General features: G+C 51.1%; 1 protein-coding gene across 1 annotated transcript in view; it reads left to right on the forward strand.

The window, feature by feature from the left end:
* Ulk4 (unc-51 like kinase 4) overlaps nucleotides 1-17,766 on the forward strand; it is a 293,992-nt gene that overhangs the window by 334 nt on the left and 275,892 nt on the right. The window contains exons 2-12 of the mRNA XM_052186951.1: nucleotides 4,077-4,259; nucleotides 7,210-7,309; nucleotides 7,422-7,561; nucleotides 10,218-10,380; nucleotides 11,345-11,446; nucleotides 11,967-12,050; nucleotides 13,956-14,031; nucleotides 14,458-14,550; nucleotides 15,838-15,956; nucleotides 16,106-16,175; nucleotides 16,858-16,954. Of these exons, the coding sequence (XP_052042911.1) occupies nucleotides 4,122-4,259; nucleotides 7,210-7,309; nucleotides 7,422-7,561; nucleotides 10,218-10,380; nucleotides 11,345-11,446; nucleotides 11,967-12,050; nucleotides 13,956-14,031; nucleotides 14,458-14,550; nucleotides 15,838-15,956; nucleotides 16,106-16,175; nucleotides 16,858-16,954 (1,182 nt within the window). The 5' untranslated portion in view covers nucleotides 4,077-4,121. The remainder of the gene's footprint in view (nucleotides 1-4,076; nucleotides 4,260-7,209; nucleotides 7,310-7,421; nucleotides 7,562-10,217; nucleotides 10,381-11,344; nucleotides 11,447-11,966; nucleotides 12,051-13,955; nucleotides 14,032-14,457; nucleotides 14,551-15,837; nucleotides 15,957-16,105; nucleotides 16,176-16,857; nucleotides 16,955-17,766) is intronic.

Consider the following 17,766-nt stretch of genomic DNA (forward strand, 5'->3'; position numbering starts at 1 on the left):
GAGTTGCAGGTAGTTGTGAGCCACCCAGTGTGGGTGTTGGGAACAGAACTCAGATCCTCTGCAAGAGCAGTATGTATTTTTAATGGCTGAGCCCTCTCTCCTGTCCATTGATACAGTTTTGACAAGGCTTTTTGTACATGTGTGAGAGAGTGTGTGGTTATGCATGTGAGTGTACTGGTGCGTGCGCCTGTGTGTGCAGGCAGAGCAGGGTGTCAGGTGTTTTCCTCTTGTGCTGTTCGTGGTTTGCCTAGAGACAAGGTCTCTCCCCAACTAAGTCTGGTTGTTGAGACTAGACTAGCCTACCTGTGAGCTCTCGGGGGACCTCCCACGTAGGCACTTCAAAGCTGGGATAACTGAGTTTCTATGTGTGTGTTGAGGATTTGAACTCACGTCCTCAGGCTTGCAGAGTAAACACTTAACCAGGTGAACTGTCTTCTCAACCCCATGTTCTTTTGTGAAAATTACATTTTAAGCTATCGTACAGTACCAGGGCTTTGCTCTGACATTTTCCTATGTGTCTGTCATCGTATTTCCTTATGTCTGCTCCTCACTCTCCTCCCTACTTCTCTCACTCCTCATCCTCTCATAGTTGTCTCGTGGCTTCACAGGACCTACATTTATGCCTTGACTTTGCATGAGAGGAAACATGGTGTTGTGTCTTTGCTGCCTCCCGTGACCCTTTGTCCCTGCCTCTCCCCGCTTTAGGCTCATCTTTCTTCCCTGTAGTCCTCTGTCCACACCCATGCCTCATAGATGGTATATGTTTAAATCTAGGTTATATACTATTCTGTATATTGTATATGTTCCCACTCAGTTTTCGCTAGAGAGAGAATGTAGTGTTTCTCTTCCTGGCTCTGGTTTACTTCATAGTGTCCACAATGATTTTGAATCTATTCGTCTGGAAGTGATGTCACTGCACTCTTCTTGACAGCTGAGTGGCACTCTGTGGTTCGTGTAGAATGCAATTTCTTCCTCCATTCGACTGTGGCTGGGTGTCTGGGCTGATTCCACACTTTGGTTATTGCGAGCAGAGCTACAGTATGTGGAGATGCCAGGTATCCCTTTGTGTGCTGCCAGCACTACCTTTGGATGTGTGTGTGTGTGTGTGCATATGCATGTGTGTGCATGTGCACGTGTATATGCTCACATAGGAGTAGCATGACTGTATATGTAGGTGGTTCTGTTTGGTTTTTGAGAATACTCCATGTAGTCCTTTGGCTACACTGGTTTACTGTAAAACACAAGAGCCTGGCCTTTGTCTGCCTATCTGTGACTCTTTGCCCACCTCTAGGTGTAGTTTATAAACCAGATCTTACTCCTCCCTCCCTCCCTCTTTCCTTCCTCTCTTTCTTTCCTCCTTCTTTCCTTCTTTTCTTCTGTCATGTTCTTCTTTCTCCTTCTTTTTTTTTTTTTTTTTGAGTCAAGATTTCTCAGTTTAGCCCTGGCTGTTCTGAAACTGACTCCATAGACCAGGTTGGCTTCAAACGCAGAGATTTGGCCGCCTCTGCCTCCTGAGTGCTGGGATTACAGGTGTGTGCCACCGCTGTTGGGCCAGCATGTGTTTCTTACACTACTTTCTCTGCACAAGTCTCTGTCTTTGCACACATCCTCACCAGTGCTTCCTAGACGGCAGCTGCTCTGACTGGGATGAACCCCAGCGTTTGGAGTTTGCATTTCCCCGACGGCTGATAGTGGGAACGTGTTTCCGCTCATTCGTAAGCGGTCTGTCTTTCTGATTTTGAGAACTATCTGTTCTTTTCTTTTCTTTTTTTTTTTTTAAAGATTTACTTATTTATTATATGTAAGTACACTATAGCTGCCTTCAGACACTCCAGAGGAGGGAGTCAGATCTTGCTGCAGATGGCTGTGAGCCACCATGTGGTTGCTGGGATTTGAACTCAGGACCTTTGGAAGAGTCTTCAGTGCTCTTAGCTGCTGAGCCATCTCTCCAGTCCCTATCTGTTCTTTTCATTTTCTCATTTGTTCGCTGGTCGTTTATACTCTTGGTGCCCTTTTGAGTGTGTGTGTGTGTGTTAGATGTTAATCTTCTATGAGATGGACTGACTGACGGCAAGGACCGTCCTCCTGTTCTGGGAGCTACCTTCACTCTGACTGGTTCCTTTGCTGTGAGGAAGGGTTTCGACTGATGGCATTCGTTACTTCACATGGTCACACCCTGAGCTGTTGCGTTCTTTCCAGAAAGTACTGCCTCTGCCTGTAGCTTAGAATGCGCTCCCTGCATGTCCCTAGGAGTTGCTGTTTCAGGTCACATACTAATGTCTTTGATCTGTTTGGGGTTAAAATTTTCACACTGTTTGTACAGGGTGAAAAATAAGGATCCACACGTGTGCTGGCTAGTTTCACGTCAGCCTGACACAGAGGCTAGCGACTAGCCTCTCTAGTCAGGAGTTACCCAGTGCGGTGCGTGAGCCTCACTTAGGTCCTCTGGAAGAGCTGTTTGTGCTTTTCAGCTCTGAGCCATCTCCTCAGGCCTGACTCATGAGTGTTCAACACAGCCTGCACCTCTGGACTGCAGCCAGCTCGGTCATGGGTTTAATGTATTCCTGCATTCAGTTTGTAAGGATTTCATTTAAAAATTTTGAGTCTATATCAATAAAATTGGTCTGAATGAAGTCTCTGTCTTCCTCTTTCCCCCAACCACTCTGTCTGTCTGTCTGTCTCTCCTTCTCCCCACGTCTGTTTCTCTCAATCTCTCTCTGTTTCCCTCTCCTCCTCTCTCTCTCTCTGTCATCTGTCTCTTTCTGTCATCTGTCTTCTGTCTGTCTGTCTGTCTCCCCCTCTCTCTCCCTCTGTGTGTGTGACTTAGCTTTGGTGTCAGGTGTCCATGCTTTCCTGACTTAATTCAGTGAGTTCACAGGTGACAATGTTTTATTTGCTGAAATACATGACCCACCAGTTTGTGTACCATGACCGATGCCCAGCAGATGTCGAGCCACTCAATTGTGGTGGTGTTACTCAAAGGGTGCAGACTTCTGGTTTTGATTATGGAGTCACTTCTGGCAAGGTGTAGCCTGACCCATTGTTCTATACAATTCGGAGCAGCTGACCTGACCTGCACTGTCATCGCCACACACACAGGCTGTTTCCTCGCTTCGTTCTTGTGAAGAGGAGGGCTTGCATGTTACTCTCTCAGGCCAGGCTCTTTCCACTGTGATGGGGAAGAACAACAGAATCCTGGCACTGTGAGTTCTAGGCCAGCAGGTGGCTGTGGTGAGTTCTAGGCCAGCAGGTGACTGGTGGCTAGTTTTATGTCCACTTGATACAAGCTAGCGTCACTGGAGAGGAGGGAACCTCATTTGAGAAAACGCATCCATAAGATCAGGCTGCAGGCCAGCCTGTAGGGCATTTTCTTAATCAGTGGTTGATGTGGGAGGATCCAGTCCATCGTGGGAGGGGCCATCCCTGGGCTGGTGGTCCTGGCTTCTGTAAGATAGCAGGCCGAGCAAGCCAGGGGGAACAAGCCATAAGCAGCACCCTCCCACGGCCTCTACATCAGCTCCTGCCTCCGGGTTCCTCCCCTGGCTTCCTTCCATGATGAACAGTGGTGTGGAAGTGGAAGCCAAGTAAACCCTGTTCTCCACAACTTGCTTTTGGTCGTGACGTTTCATCGCAGCAATAGTGACCCTGAGTAAGACACGCGGCTACATAGCAAGATGCCCTGCTTTTAAAAAAAGGTGGGAGAGAGGCTGGAGGCATGGCTCAGTGGTTAAAGCACTGGCTGCTCTTCCAGAGGTCCTGTGTTTGGTCCCCAGCACCCACATGGTGGCTCCCTGTGGTCTGTAACTCCAGTTAGAGGGGATACAATGCCCTCATCAGACTTCACTGGACGCCAAGCACAGATGTAAATGCACAGATTTGGCGCACAGACATAAACTCAGGCTAAACACCCATATGCATGAACTAGAACAAACCCATCCTGGTCTCTCGTTTACAAACAAAGTACAGCGACCCCGTGCCGTGGTGGAGCTGGGTTTGTGGCGTTGTTTACACGTCTGAGGCTAACCCCTGGAGCTGCTGGCTTGCATCTGTTGACCTCTTTCCTGTTTACTTCCCAGGAGCAAGACATGCTGTTTTACCGCCTATGAGCAGTTGGCCCGGACATGGAAAACTTCGTCTTGTATGAGGAGATTGGCAGAGGAAGCAGGACCGTCGTCTATAAGGGGCGTCGGAAAGGGACCATCAACTTCGTCGCCATCCTTTGTACTGAGAAGGGCAAACGGCCTGAAATAACCAACTGGGTAAGTCCTGGGGTGTGTGTGTAGGGGTGGGGCGGGGCGGGGGAGGGCTCTACCCTCCTGGAGGCTGCAGGATACCAGGTGACAGTGAACATAACCTGGAGAGTCTGGGTGCACAGGAAAGGACAGACAGGTTAAGGCCAGCCTGGGCTATGTAGGATGGTGTAGAATGCTTGCCTACTGTGTGCAAGGCCCAGCATTCCATCCCCAGTACTCAAATATGTAGGTAGCAAGATAATGGAAGCCATTAGGTACGCCGTACCCACGGTCAGTGTTTCCTCCCTGGAACTCGGGCCCCATCTCTTGACGGTGGAAGAGGCCTGTCAGCCTCGAATAAAGAGCTAGCCTAGGTGGTGGTCAGCTCTGGTGGTTTTGGTGCAAGGGAATCTACAATAGTTATTAATAGTTGGTGTGTGAGGGTTAGCAAGACGGCTTGGTGGGGAAGCTCTTGCCACCATGGCTGACGAACCTCAGTTCCTTCCCTGGAACCTACATGGTGGGGAGGACAGGGACGGGGGGGGGGGGGGGGAGTAAGAGTGGGGGGCTGGTGGGGGGGTAGGTGGGTGACGAGCAGCTCGTAAAAGCTGTCCCCTGACCTACACACTCACACACACACACACACACACACACACACACACACACACACACGCACACGCGCACACACACACACACACACACACGCACTCGCGCACACACACACACACACAGACACATGCACAGGCACACACACACACAGAGACACACACACATGCGCGCGCTCCAGCATGCAACCCCATGCACAGGCAGCAGTTCCCATGGAGGCTCCTGGGGATCAAACTCACCATCAGGCTTGGCGGAGACCACGTCTGCCTGCCGAGCTGACTCGCTGGCGTCTGCCTGCCAAGCTGACTCGCTGGCCCAGTGCGTATCACGCCATAGGACCACAGTTACACCTCATTCTGCAGGAAGGTGTCCACTCTCACTTCCCACAGATTGTTCTGAGTTAACCGTGAGCCTGGAGGCTGAGAAGCAGCTGCCAGCTGTGGTGTGTCTTCTGCAGGCACGGGAAGGGGGGGGGGGGGGCGATGACAGAAAATACCACCTGACCAGCAGGACAAGCCAGGGCTTGGGAATGCTTGCTGTGGCTTCCCGGGTTGCCGGCTGTCTGAATACAGCACAGGTTACACTCTCAGCTCCTGGGTCTGTGCCCAGCGTAGCAGAGTGGGCTGACACACGCCCACCGCTCTGACTGTCGTCCACGGTGTCCCCTCAGGTAACACAGGCTGTACTCTAGACGCCTGCCTATGGCCTTCCAGGCCCTTTCCCTCCTGGCCCGCAGACACTCGCCCCTCACAGTACAGATTAGCCTTGTGGGTTTTGAGTGTTGTGTAAACAGCCTGGATCCCTCTGAAGCAGCGCTGGTGTTCAGACACTAGTAGGACACATGGATTGGAGGAGGAGCAGTGGCTTTGTTGGATGTCTGGCCAGAAAGATGGCGATGCCAAGTACTGAGAGGGGAGACAGCTCAGAGATGGGCAGACCTGATTTTGGTTTTAGGAGCCCACTGCCTGTCCGGTGGCCTGTCAGGAAGGCTCTGGGTGTCTGAGTCTGGTTTAGAAGCACATTTGGGACAGAGATGTAAATTGGGAGCAACTGTTTAATTATCAGTGTTAGGCCACAGTGAGGGACGGTGGAAGAGGCCTGCCTTCTTCCGTTACCGCATGAGCAGTGTATAAAGGGCTGGAGGGAGAGCCTGCCAGCAGCGGTGAGCAGAAGACAGCCCCCAGCGGCAGACTGGAGAGAGGGAGTGGGCTAGCCACACTGACAGTGGCTTCTTCACCCCTCTGAGACCAGTGAGGCAGGCACTGGGCAGGCGACTGTGACTGCTGGGTTCTTGGAGCTGGTATTCTAGGTTCCATTTTGCTGCTGTTAAGTACATTTGCTGGGAGGAGACTCTTTGCACACTTACACAGCTGAGGAGGGAGACAGGTTCACCTGCAGTGAACATGGACGCAGCTACCCAGCGCTGACTGACTACAGTCGGGGGAGGGGCTGCCAGAGAAAGAAAGATACAGGGCAGAGAGAGAGGTCAGCTGTGCTGTGCAGCTGAGGAGAGAGAGGTCAGCTGTGCTGTGCAGCTGAGGAGAGAGAGGTCAGCTGTGCTGTGCAGCTGAGGAGAGAGAGGTCAGCTGTGCTGTGCAGCTGAGGAGAGAGAGGTCAGCTGTGCTGTGCAGCTGAGGAGAGAGAGGTCAGCCGTGCTGTGCAGCTGAGGAAAGAGAGATCAGCCGTGCTGTGCAGCTGAGGAGAGGTCAGCCATGCTGTGCAACTGAGGAGAGAGAGGTCAGCCGTGCTGTGCAGCTGAGGAGAGAGAGGTCAGCCGTGCTGTGCAGCTGAGGAGAGAGAGGTCAGCTGTGCTGTGCAGCTAAAGAGGTGAAGGCTGAGGACTTAAGGACGGAGAGGTGACCGACCAATGGCTCCAAGGTGAGGCTTCAGTAGAGACAAAAACTGGAGCTGGGGTGTTCACGATGGGAGGAGAAGGTAGACATCACTCCACCTTTCTGCTGTGTGAGGAGGGTGGTGGCTTCGAGAGCATCTGAGGTTAGGATGGAAACTCGAAATAGCACAGCCTGGGGTGGAGTGGTTTTTTTGTCCTTTGGAAAGGTCCAGCCTGTGTAAGCTGGCCACCATCAGCTCCCCTGTCCTCACCGCCTGGCTCTGTGCTCCAGGCCCCTTGGAGCCTCTTCAGCCTCATCTTCAGGTTATGTGTTGGCATGTAAGCAATCGCACACTCACACTCACACTCACACCCACACGCTCACATACTGGAACACTCACACACTCACGATGTTTGTTAAAGTCGCACATTGTCATCCTTTCCCCGCGACAGTCCTTGAGAACCAGTACTTCTGACGGCCATAAATAAACCCCACGGTTTGTCTGTTTTCCGAGTTGCAAACGCTGTATGTTTTGGTAGGTCCGTCTTACCCACGAAATAAAACACAAGAACATTGTAACCTTTCACGAGTGGTACGAGACCAGCAATCATCTGTGGCTGGTGGTGGAGCTTTGCACAGGTAGGACTGTGAGTGTGTGTGTGTGCAGACGCAGGGCTGGCTGGAGGGCATTGGTGGTGGGCGGCGGGTGGTGAATGGTGGACGGTGGCTGATCTGAGCTCAATTCTTGCAGGTGGTTCTCTGGAAACCGTGATTGCTCAGGACGAGAACCTCCCAGAAGATGTTGTGAGAGAGTTTGGGGTGGACCTGGTCACAGGGCTGCACCATCTCCACAGGCTGGGCATCCTCTTTTGTGATCTTTCTCCTGGGAAGGTAACTTGAGAGCTCTGACTCCTCACGTCTCAACCCCAGGGACCTTCTCAGGGATGTTTTTTGTTTTGTTTTGTTTTGTTTTGTTTTTGTTTTTTTTTGTTGTTGTTCTTTTTGTTTTTTGGATTTTTTCTTTGGTTTTTTCGAGACAGGGTTTTTCTGTATAGCTTTGGCTGTCCTGGAACTCACTCTGTAGACCAGGCTGGCCTCGAACTCAGAAATCCGCCTGCCTCTGCCTCCCAGAGTGCTGGGATTACAGGTGTGAGCCACCACTGCCCGGCTGTTTTTTGTTTGTTTGTTTGTTTGTTTTTTAAAAAAGGAAATCTATCTCAGCTATGTGGGCTATTTAAGTTGCTTTTGGGACAGAGTCCTTCCTCTCTACAGAGGTCTCTGGGTTTTCAGTTCTTCTGCCGTGTGCTATGAGCCAGTGCAGTGCTCTCTTAGCCCTGGAGCATGGCCATGCCTTGGTTTGACAGTGGCCTTCCTGACTGTGTCCTAATCCTGGTGGCACAGACAGTATTTCGTTTTCTTATACTGCTGGCCACAGGCAGATGCCTCTGTGTTCCCATTGAGAGTGACAGGCCTGCTCAGCTTCCCTCTGCCCCTGGGCTGACGCGGAAGCCATGTGTGACCAGGCTTGAGTCGTCACCATCTCCCTTGCAGCCTCCTTCTCTGCTGCATTGGGTACGTTCAAAGCGCCCCACACTGCCGCAGAAGCCACACACTTAGCAGTAGCAGCAGCACCAGTCTGAGCTTTTCGAGTCCTTTATGCTGCAGAGTGAAGGCTGAGTATTTTGTTTTCGGTTTGCTCTGTCAGCAGTCTGTTCGTGAAGACGAAACTATGAAGGAAGGGGCGGGAACCAAAACAAGGAAGACAGAAAGGGACACTGTGGAGATCTTACAAAAGATAAAATAGCTCCTGCCCAAAAGATTCATAAGCCTAACCCAGGTCCTCAGCCACTCAGCTGTCACCCGAGTGCAGAAAGCACCTAGGTGCAATATGCAAATGTGCAGGTGTCATCTATAGACTTTGAAATTTGAATTTTATAGATTTTTCCACATATCAGGAAATACCATTCAGAGCTGGGCATGATGGCTTGTGCCTATGATCCTATCACTTGAGGGTTGAGGCAGGAGGATTGCCATAAGTTCAAGGTTAGCCTGGTGTACGTAGTGAGTTCCAGAACAGCCTGGATAACAGAGTGAGGCCCTGTCTCAAACAACCAAAATCTAAAATAACTCCTTCCCCAAACATACTGTTTTTATTTATTTTTGAAAACAATTTAAAAATATAAAGTCTTCTAGTTCCCCTGAAAACAGGCGCAGATGTGGCCTCTGGGCCCGAGGCTGTGGTTAGCTAAGCATTGTGTGGACAGTGAACGCGGTGCACTGAGGCTGTGGTTTGCTAAGTGTTGTGTGGGACACTGAATGCGGTATACTGAAAGGCTTTCCAGAAGGGTCTGTGACATAAACTGCTTTAGAAAACTAGTATTGGAAAGAGCTGGGCAGGGTTCCTGTGTCTACCAATAAAGTTTTACTGAAATGCTGCTGTCCCTGTGGCCCGTGTGTTTCCAGTGGCTATTGTTTTGAATAGCTTTGGAGCTGTGGAGTTAGGACATGCTGAATGGTAGTTTGTGTTTGAGCAGGTCTCCAGGGCATGCCACTGTGGCGGGTTAGCCGACATCCTTAGTGAGTGTCAGTGTCTGTGAGTTAGACCAACTTTAAACTGCGCTCAGCAGAAGGTCGCCAGCCCTGTTACCGTTGTCTAGGCACTCTCAGTGACGTGGCTGGAAATGATACAGCTTCCTATGCTGGTTCAGCAAACTACAGCCAACTTCTGGTCACACAGGGTGATGGCCAACTTGAGTCAGTCCCAGCCCTGTGTGAGACTTCCATGAATCCCCACTGAGTTGCGGTTCTTACCCTTCCTGCTGTACACGCGAGAAGCAGGACTCCAGGGGCTGCCAAAGCCAGGCAGTAGGTAGGCGGTGACTTGGGCCCGCCTCTGTGTCCAGCACTAGTTGTGGTCCCTTAGTTCAAAACCCCACACTATATGTCCTTTCTTGAATAAATGACACACAAGCAGGTGGGCATTTAAACCCTCAGTCACCTCTGTGTGTTCTTAGGGATTGGCCTTGAGCCCTGTCAGATACTCAATCCGACAATGCTCTAGGCCCACCTACTGAATGGTGTGGAAGCCTCACACAGCCTGTGCACATCAGGAAATCTTCCCCCAAATAATTTTGACCCACAGACCGTGGGTTTAGAGCTTGAGCATACAGAGGACCAGCCATTTAATCTTTATTCTTTATCTTCATAATGCAGCCTGTGTGTTCTTATTTTCCCCACAACCGGCTCCCTGCCGGCTCTCTGGCGTCTGAGCCAGCTTTGATTCCGCTGTTACTAGAATGTCATGTCTACTGTTTGGGTGTGTGTGTGTGTGTGTGTGTGTGTGTGTGTGAAGCTCCCCCTCAGTTTTATTTACACCACATCTTTCAAGATCATTTCTGTAGTTCATTGGCTTCCTTTTGAAAGTGCAATGTCACATTTTTCTGAGCCGTGACAGGACAAGGGAGCCGCAAAACGCTGGGCTTTTCCAGGGTCCCCGTGAGGCCCGAATGGGGCTCCAAAGCCTCTGATGCTCTCTCCACCTTTGCAGATACTCTTGGAAGGGCCCGGAACGCTGAAGTTCAGCAATTTCTGCCTGGCGAAGGTAGAAGGGGAGAGTCTGGAGGAGTTCTTCGCTCTGGTGGCAGCAGAAGAAGGAAGTGGTGACAGTGGAGAGAACATGCTGAAGAAAAGCATGAAGACGCGTGTCAGAGGTACTCCGGAGCTCGTGTGACGAGATGGCGTGGTTTCTGCTTCACTGCCCACACATAGTGGAGAGATGTGACAGAGGGCTCTGTACACACATGGCTGTGTCCTGGGCTTGAAGTGTCCCTGCAGCTCCGTGGGTGTGTCAGCACAAGAGGTCTCGGACAGTGTGGGCACCTTCTCGTCACCTGCCAGAGCGGGGTTGGCTCACTTGGCCCTCAGAGCGGGCCTGACACACACCAGAGGCTTTCCAGGGCGCTCAGCCCTGTGGCATGGCTGATCTTTGTAGTCCAGGCATGTTCTTGGCAGGTGGGCTCTACAGTGAGGTGCTGCCTGAGGTACCAGGGTTACCGAACTTAGGGCTGGGCACGGCTCAGTGAGTAAGCACTTGCTGAATGATCAGGGGGACCTGAGTGTGCTGCCCTAAAGCCCACGTAAAAAGAGCCAGGTGTGGCGGCATGCATGTAAGCTAGGGTACAAGGGAGCAGATACAGGAAGATCCCTGCTGGGGCTTGCAGGGCAGACCATCTAGTCAGACTATCGAGTCCCAGGTTCAGTGAGGTGGGGGGTGTCTCGAAAAATAGGGCGGAGATCTACAGAGGAAGTCATCCAATGTCAAGGCAACCCCTAGCTTCTGCCTGCATTTGGTGCACATGCATCCACACATGTGCATGCACACCAAACACACGCAATGTATGTGGGTATGTAGATATATGAGCATGTCTGTACCATAGTGAGTGGAGGTCAGAGGGCAACGTGGGAGTCTGCTCTCCTCTGTTGTATGGGTCTGTGGGCTGAACGCGGGCCGTCAGGCTCTGGGGCAGGCCGCTCGGCTCTGCTGAGCCATCTCACTGGCTCTAGCATTCTGTCTTGTGGTGCGTGCTGCGTTTCCCTGAGTCTTTCCACGTCAGCAGCTCCTGTGCTGGGAGTAGTCCAGAGCCTAACCCAGCCGCTCTTGGCCTTGGTTTTCAGGCTCTCTGATCTACACGGCTCCGGAAATCGTGAAGGGGACTGAATTCTCCGTCACCAGTGACCTCTGGTCTTTGGGCTGTCTACTTTATGAAATGTTTTCAGGTGATTGGTTTTCAGTTCATTATAAAACCAAATCATACTCAGACAAGAAGCAAACTGTGCTAAGTTTAGTGTGTGTCAGTGCCCGATCTAGCAGGTGTCACAAAATTGATTTTAAAACATTTTTGTGCACCTAGACTCAGCTTTGTTTTTAGGCTGCCGGATGCTGTTGGAACATACTGACATGTTATGGTTTTCATAACTATCTACAATATTGAAATGCACCTGACCACTGGAGAATACGTAGAAGGCCTCCTGAGGCCCGTGGGTGAATGGCTCGGAGGCACCAAGGGGCTGACCCAGTGTGAACCTGAATATTGATTTGAAAAATTACTTTGCATTTGAGAAGGCTGGAAGTGTGTAGCCTGGACACTTGGCAGGCACGCAGTAGTTAGTAACTGCCCTTCCCCGGAACTTGTGTAAATCTGGTATTTATGACCGTGTAATTCCCCCAGAATACCTGCAGTTAAGTTTGGGATCAGTGTGGATGACAAACTGATTCTGCAAGTTCTTGTGATTTCAGGGAAACCCCCATTCTTCTCAGAAATGGTGTCAGAATTAGTTGAGAAGATTCTGTATGAAGACCCGTTGCCACCAGTCCCAAAAGGTAGGTGAGGCCCCTAAACACCTTACCTGAGCTTTCGGAGGCCCGCCGTCACCCCGGGGTCTTCACAGCCCGCCACAGCCATGTGTGGCAGCAGCAAATCAGTTCACTTTTCTTCCCATTCAATGCTGAAAGAGAAAACCAGGCCATACTAACAGCTTCCCTCATCTAAACCATGAATTACCACAAGAAGTCTGTTGTAAAGACTCATGAGTGTGTGTATGTGCGTGCACATGCACGTGTACATGTATACGTGTGCGCGTGTGCGTGTATATGTGTGCGCATGTGTTCGTGTATGCGTGTGCGTGTGTATATGCGTGTGTGTGCATGTGCGTGCATACGTGTGTGTTTGTATCCCGGGTGTTTGTTTCAGGGTTGCTTCTCAGTAGGAAGAAATGCAGCATTTCTCAGTTCTGTTGGTGAATGCAAAGACTTCTGTGCAGCTGGTGGCTCATGGCAAAGAGCTTGTCCTGAGACTGTGGTTATGGTGGTGCAGGCTATTTGATCACACTGTGAACCCTGAGATTGTATTGATTAGTGGGAAAAACTGTTTCTAGTTGTGGTGAGGTTCAGTCTTAGCACACACCTTTAATATCTCTGGCTGGAATACACACATGCCCCTAGTCACACCTTTAATCCCAAACAATGAAGGTAAAGTCAGTTTGTAGAAGGACGCACCCATCTTTAAAAGTGGCAGACAAAGTGATGAATCAGAGAAAGATTTGGCAGAATAGACAAGCCCAACTCTCAGAGAGAGAACAGAGCGGAGTGGGGGCAGGGCACTTCTGCCAAGAGAGTTGTGCAGGTGGCACAGGTGGCAGAGAGAACAAACTAGACACAAGTGAGGACGGAACGAGCCAGAGCTCGAGGAGCCGGAGATGAGAACAGATTGTCGGAGTTAGTTCGGGGCCATGCAGACCAATTCAGTCAGAGGCTAAGAGAGAATAGTTTGAATCAGTCAGCTTGGAGAGGAGTTTGAGCCGGAACAGCTGAGTTGACCAGCCAGCCAGAGCTCAAAAAGATCAAGCTCTTTCAGCAGCAAGTCTCATTCTAGGCCCAGGTAAGATTGCACAGCGGCGAGAAGCCTCCAGAGCCAGGCCTAGGTTAGCAGACAGAGGCAAGAGCCTCCGAGACCACAGTTCCGTCAGGTGATGAAAAGATTCTTTTCCACAAGGCGCGCAGTGCAGTGTGCATGAGCATCAATGCCCAGTGAAGTGCTGCTAGGCTGTTTGCCAGGACAGTACTGTCCCGGCCGCATCTTCCAGCCACAGACTGGCCTTGGCCACAGTGCACACATGCCCTTTTAAGTGCTATGCAGTCTGAAGGACAGGGTGGCGCCATCATGTGGCTGTGCTCAGTATTGCTAGTTCTCTTGGAAATCTTTCTGGAAGAAAGGAGGGGCTGCCAGGATCAGAATTACAGTGTATTATAGGGCAAAGGTGGAAAAGTTAGGACTGCTTCAGAGAGGAAGGTCCAGCCAACCACTGAGGGCCAGGTGTGAGTGGCTCAGACTGGCGACCCTCAGTGAGGTTATTTCAGGGAAAGGAGTGAGTGTTTCAGGGCAGCTAAGGCCGAGTCACTGGGATGCACACCTGTGAGTGCCAGGTAAAGCAAGCTTTGTGTCTGCTCTGCACACTGGGCTGTAACAGGGTAAGGGGTCCAGTGCAGCCCGCTAACACAACCTGGGCGCCCAAACGCTGCTAACACAACCTGGGCGCCCAAACGCTGCTAACACAACCTGGGCGCCCAAACGCTGCTAACACAATCTGGGCGCCCAAACGCTGCTAACACAACCTGGGCACCCAAACGCTGCTAACACAACCTGGGCGTCCAAACGCTGCTGCCTTAGCTGCTGCTGCTGCTGGACAATGTACAAAGGCCGGGCTCATGGGGAAAATCTGTTCACAGACTCTTCGTTCCCCAAAGCGTCCTCAGACTTCATTAACTTGCTGGATGGATTGCTGCAGAAGGATCCTCAGAAAAGGTGTGGACAGGTTGCGAGGGGAAAAGTGGTGGCTCTTTCCCATCACCTGGGCACAAAGATTCTCCCTTCCTCCTCCCCCCTCCCTCCCTCCCTTCTTTCCTCCCTCCCTTTCTTCTCTTTTTCCTTCCTTCCTTCCTTCCTTCCTTCCTTCCTTCCTTCCTTCCTTCCTTCCTTCCTTCCTTCCTTCCTTCCTTCCTTCTTTTTAGAGTTCACTGCATGGCCCCGGCGGCTCCCTTCTCAGCCTCCTGCACTGTGATTACAGATCAATACCTCCTGTGCCTCCCTCTCTCCCTCCCCCCACCTCCTGCTCCTCTCATCCTTTTCCTCAGGCTCCTCTTTCTGATACTCAGGGATGGAGGGATCTGACGCCGTGTGTGGGTCTGCTCGGGGTCTCCTTAACGAGCTGTGCCACCATGTTTCCTAAAGATTATCCTGGGAGGGAGTTCTGCAGCACCCCTTCTGGAAGGATGCCCTGCGGAAAGAAGACTCAGACTCCGCCTCCGAGGACTCCCCCTTCAGGTAGTGTGCCCTGGCCTCTGTGCCACCCAGGCCCAGTGTGCTTCTAACCTTGGGGGGGGGGCACTTGGGTTCATCAGGACAGGTTTAGTCTTGATGATTTGGTTCTTGTCTTGTTCATTTCTGATCAGGGTTTTTCCAGTCAGGGTCTAGTGTGGAAGCCACAGTCTAGCTTACTTGACACACCTGGGTGCCTGTCTTCTGAACACAAGGCAGGATGCATTGGCCCCTGTTCTGTTAGGCGTGGTCACGAAGTGTGGGTAGAAGTGGCATGGGCTACTGGTGTGTGGGAACCATAGGACCAGTGTCTGACTCAGCAGTATTTATTCTCCTAAAGCTCATGTGACGGGGAGGGGAATGTCATCGTTGACTTGCCGTCAGCCGAAGTGTAGCGGGTCTGTGGTGAGCTTGGCTTTCCTGCCAGCGTTCTATGGTGTGTGCAAAAGCAACTCCAAAATGCAGAGGTCAAAACTCTGATGATGTGGCGGACACATGTGTCCACAGACGCATCTAAGTGTGTCCTGCCCAGGCACTTTGTTGATATTATAAAATCTTTCAATCTTGTACACTACACTCAGCGGTGATATCACTAACTTTCCCCGTTTGCTCCCTAGTAAATGGCTGCTTCTGTTTTTAATCTTGCCAAATGCAGTGTGTTGTGTTGTGTAGAGAAGTTGGAGTTTGTTATTGTGGGCATCTGTGCTGCTGCTGTGGTCCTGTCATGCCTGCCTGTCAGCGGGGCTTCAGAGCTGGGCTGGGGCTTTCCCCTCCTGGGTCTTTCTAACCCAGCACAGGAGGAGCATAGCTCAGACTCCAAGTCTTGGAGAAACAGAGGTGGTGTCAGGGTTACCTGGCAACAGGATGATCAGGGACAAAAGAAACTCGAGCTCACTAGAGAATTCCTCTGCCCTCTCACCTCTAAAGACCGCTCACTACTGTTCCTTGGGACAGCGACAGACCAGCCGCCCTTACAGTTAGTTTTCACAGACCCAGGCCAAGTAATAGGGAGAGAAACTTACTGCTGGCTTTTGTGGTACTCCAGGTTCTGGTGTCTGCTTGTCTGTCTGCTTCTGGCCGTTTGTCAGAGAAAGGGTTTTTAGACCTCTAGGTGTAGATAGATGCCTAGCATCTAGAAAGGGCTCAGTGTAGATGCCCAGTGTAAAATTGTGCTTGCCCAGTTCTGTGACTTCACAGGGTAAGACACAGTGCAGTTACGCTCTGACACCTTGTGCGCTATGTGTAAAACCCCAAGGAGTCTGAGGTTTGTTTGTGTTGCTCTCTCCTGTTAAGCAGCAGAAACGCCACGGAGTGTTCTGGACCACATGATTCCAGAGAGCTTCTGCAGAGCCCTAAGAACGGACAAGCCAAAGGGCAGAAGGCTCATCGGCTCAGCCAGTCCTTCAGGCTGGGTAAGGCTGGCTGGGCGCGAGCAGTTTGTGGGCCGCGGCCCATCTAGAGGAGCCCGTGTCTGCTTTCTTCTTTTTCATGTTTCCCCGTGTTTATTCTGCTCATGGTGGTTTCTGTTTCTCCTGGGTAACATATTACTCTTCGACCACAGAAAACCCGACTGAGCTGAGGCCCAAGAGTATCATGGGAGGCCAGCTGAATGAATCCATATTCCTCCTCAGGTAATGTAAAACCCAGGTGCACCACCAGCCAGTCAGAAGATAATAAAATTCACATTTTAAGATTCCTGGTGAGAAAAGAAAACACTAATCCATGCTTCTACCACAAGCCTTGAGGAAAGTCAGCGGCCCATCCCATCCCCAAGTGGGCGTGAACACAGAAAAGGAGGCAGCTGGGAAGAAGGAGATGAGACAGTGGGAGGGAGACAAGCGGGGTGGGCGTGTGCTTGTGCAGAAAACATCGCCATACACGCCATTGTTCAGTGTGCTTAACAGATGCTGGTGAAACACCAAACGCGTAGCAAACGTTACAGAAGGAAGACTATGTGTAGCATACAGTCCAGACCTGAGTAACAGGTTACCCAGGAAACTACCTGCTGAGCAGTTACAGGGCTCAGTGGGGTGCTGAGCGGGTCAAGGCGCTTGCCACACACCCGGGAGACCAAGGCTTGGGGAGCGCCAGGTGTGCAGAGACCCTCCAACCTCCACTTGCATGGGCGTGTGCCAATGCTCTTTAAAAGATGCGGCTGCAAAAATTACAGTCATTAGACAAGCTGGGCCTCAAGCCTCTCGGACGCTGAGACCCTGTGCAGGAGGCATGCGGTCCTCCCTGCCCGGAGGCCGGAAGCAGAGGGGATCCCTTCTACAGCCTGCTGACAGTAAGCTGCCGCCGTGTGTTTTCCAGTTCACGGCCCACTCCAAGGACTAGCGCCATGGTGGAATTAAATCCTGGAGAGGCTGAGGACCCCAGCTCACCTCAGAAGACCTCTCCTTTATCCAAGGTGAGCAGCCTGGGATTTATGGCACGTTACTGACCCTTGTGCCCCTTATCAGTTGACGCGTGAACCCTGCTGCAAGGATGGCTTTGACTGTGGTGTGACCCTGATCAGTGCTGGCTTTCCCAGCAAGCACAGGCCCTGGGTGTTGATTCGAGGTGGGTTTTCAGTGGTGATTATATTGAGGTGTAAAGGCTGTTAAATAAAATTTACCCATTTAAAATAGATGTTTCATGGGCTTGTACGGGATTCACAGGTTGTGTGACTGTTTTCCCAGCCAATCAGAGAGCTGTTTTCATCACCCTATAAAGGAACACTGTAACTGTTTGCTGTCACACTGGGCCTCTTCCACATCCCCATCCTAGTCCCTGGGTCTTCCTAGACAGCCTGCACGTAAACGGAATTAGAGAATATATAGTCATTAGTCACTGTATTACAGTTTGTGTGTGTGTGCATAATGTGTGTATACCCCCACTGACACAATGCAATCTCTGTGTGTGTGTGTATGTGTGTGTGTGTTTAATTCTTTAGAAGCAAGGCAGCACACCAGCCAGAACTTTTAAAATCTTAGAATGTAATTTCACGAGTATTCAGGAAGACAGAAGTAGTTGCATGTTTTCTAGATGAATGGTGGGGCAAGGATCATTTTAAGAAACAAAACCAAGCCAAACCCTGGGCAGTGCTAAGTCACCTTTACCTCAGTGTTTGCAGAGTGATCCTGACTAGCCCAGTGGTGAGAACTGTTAGTGTGATTGACCAGGCAATAGTGAGACCTGTCAGTATGATCAGTCAGTGGTGAGACCTGTTGGTGTGACCAG

The sequence above is a fragment of the Apodemus sylvaticus genome, chromosome 7, assembly GCF_947179515.1.
Source record: "Apodemus sylvaticus chromosome 7, mApoSyl1.1, whole genome shotgun sequence".
Classification (NCBI taxonomy): Eukaryota; Metazoa; Chordata; class Mammalia; order Rodentia; family Muridae; genus Apodemus; species Apodemus sylvaticus.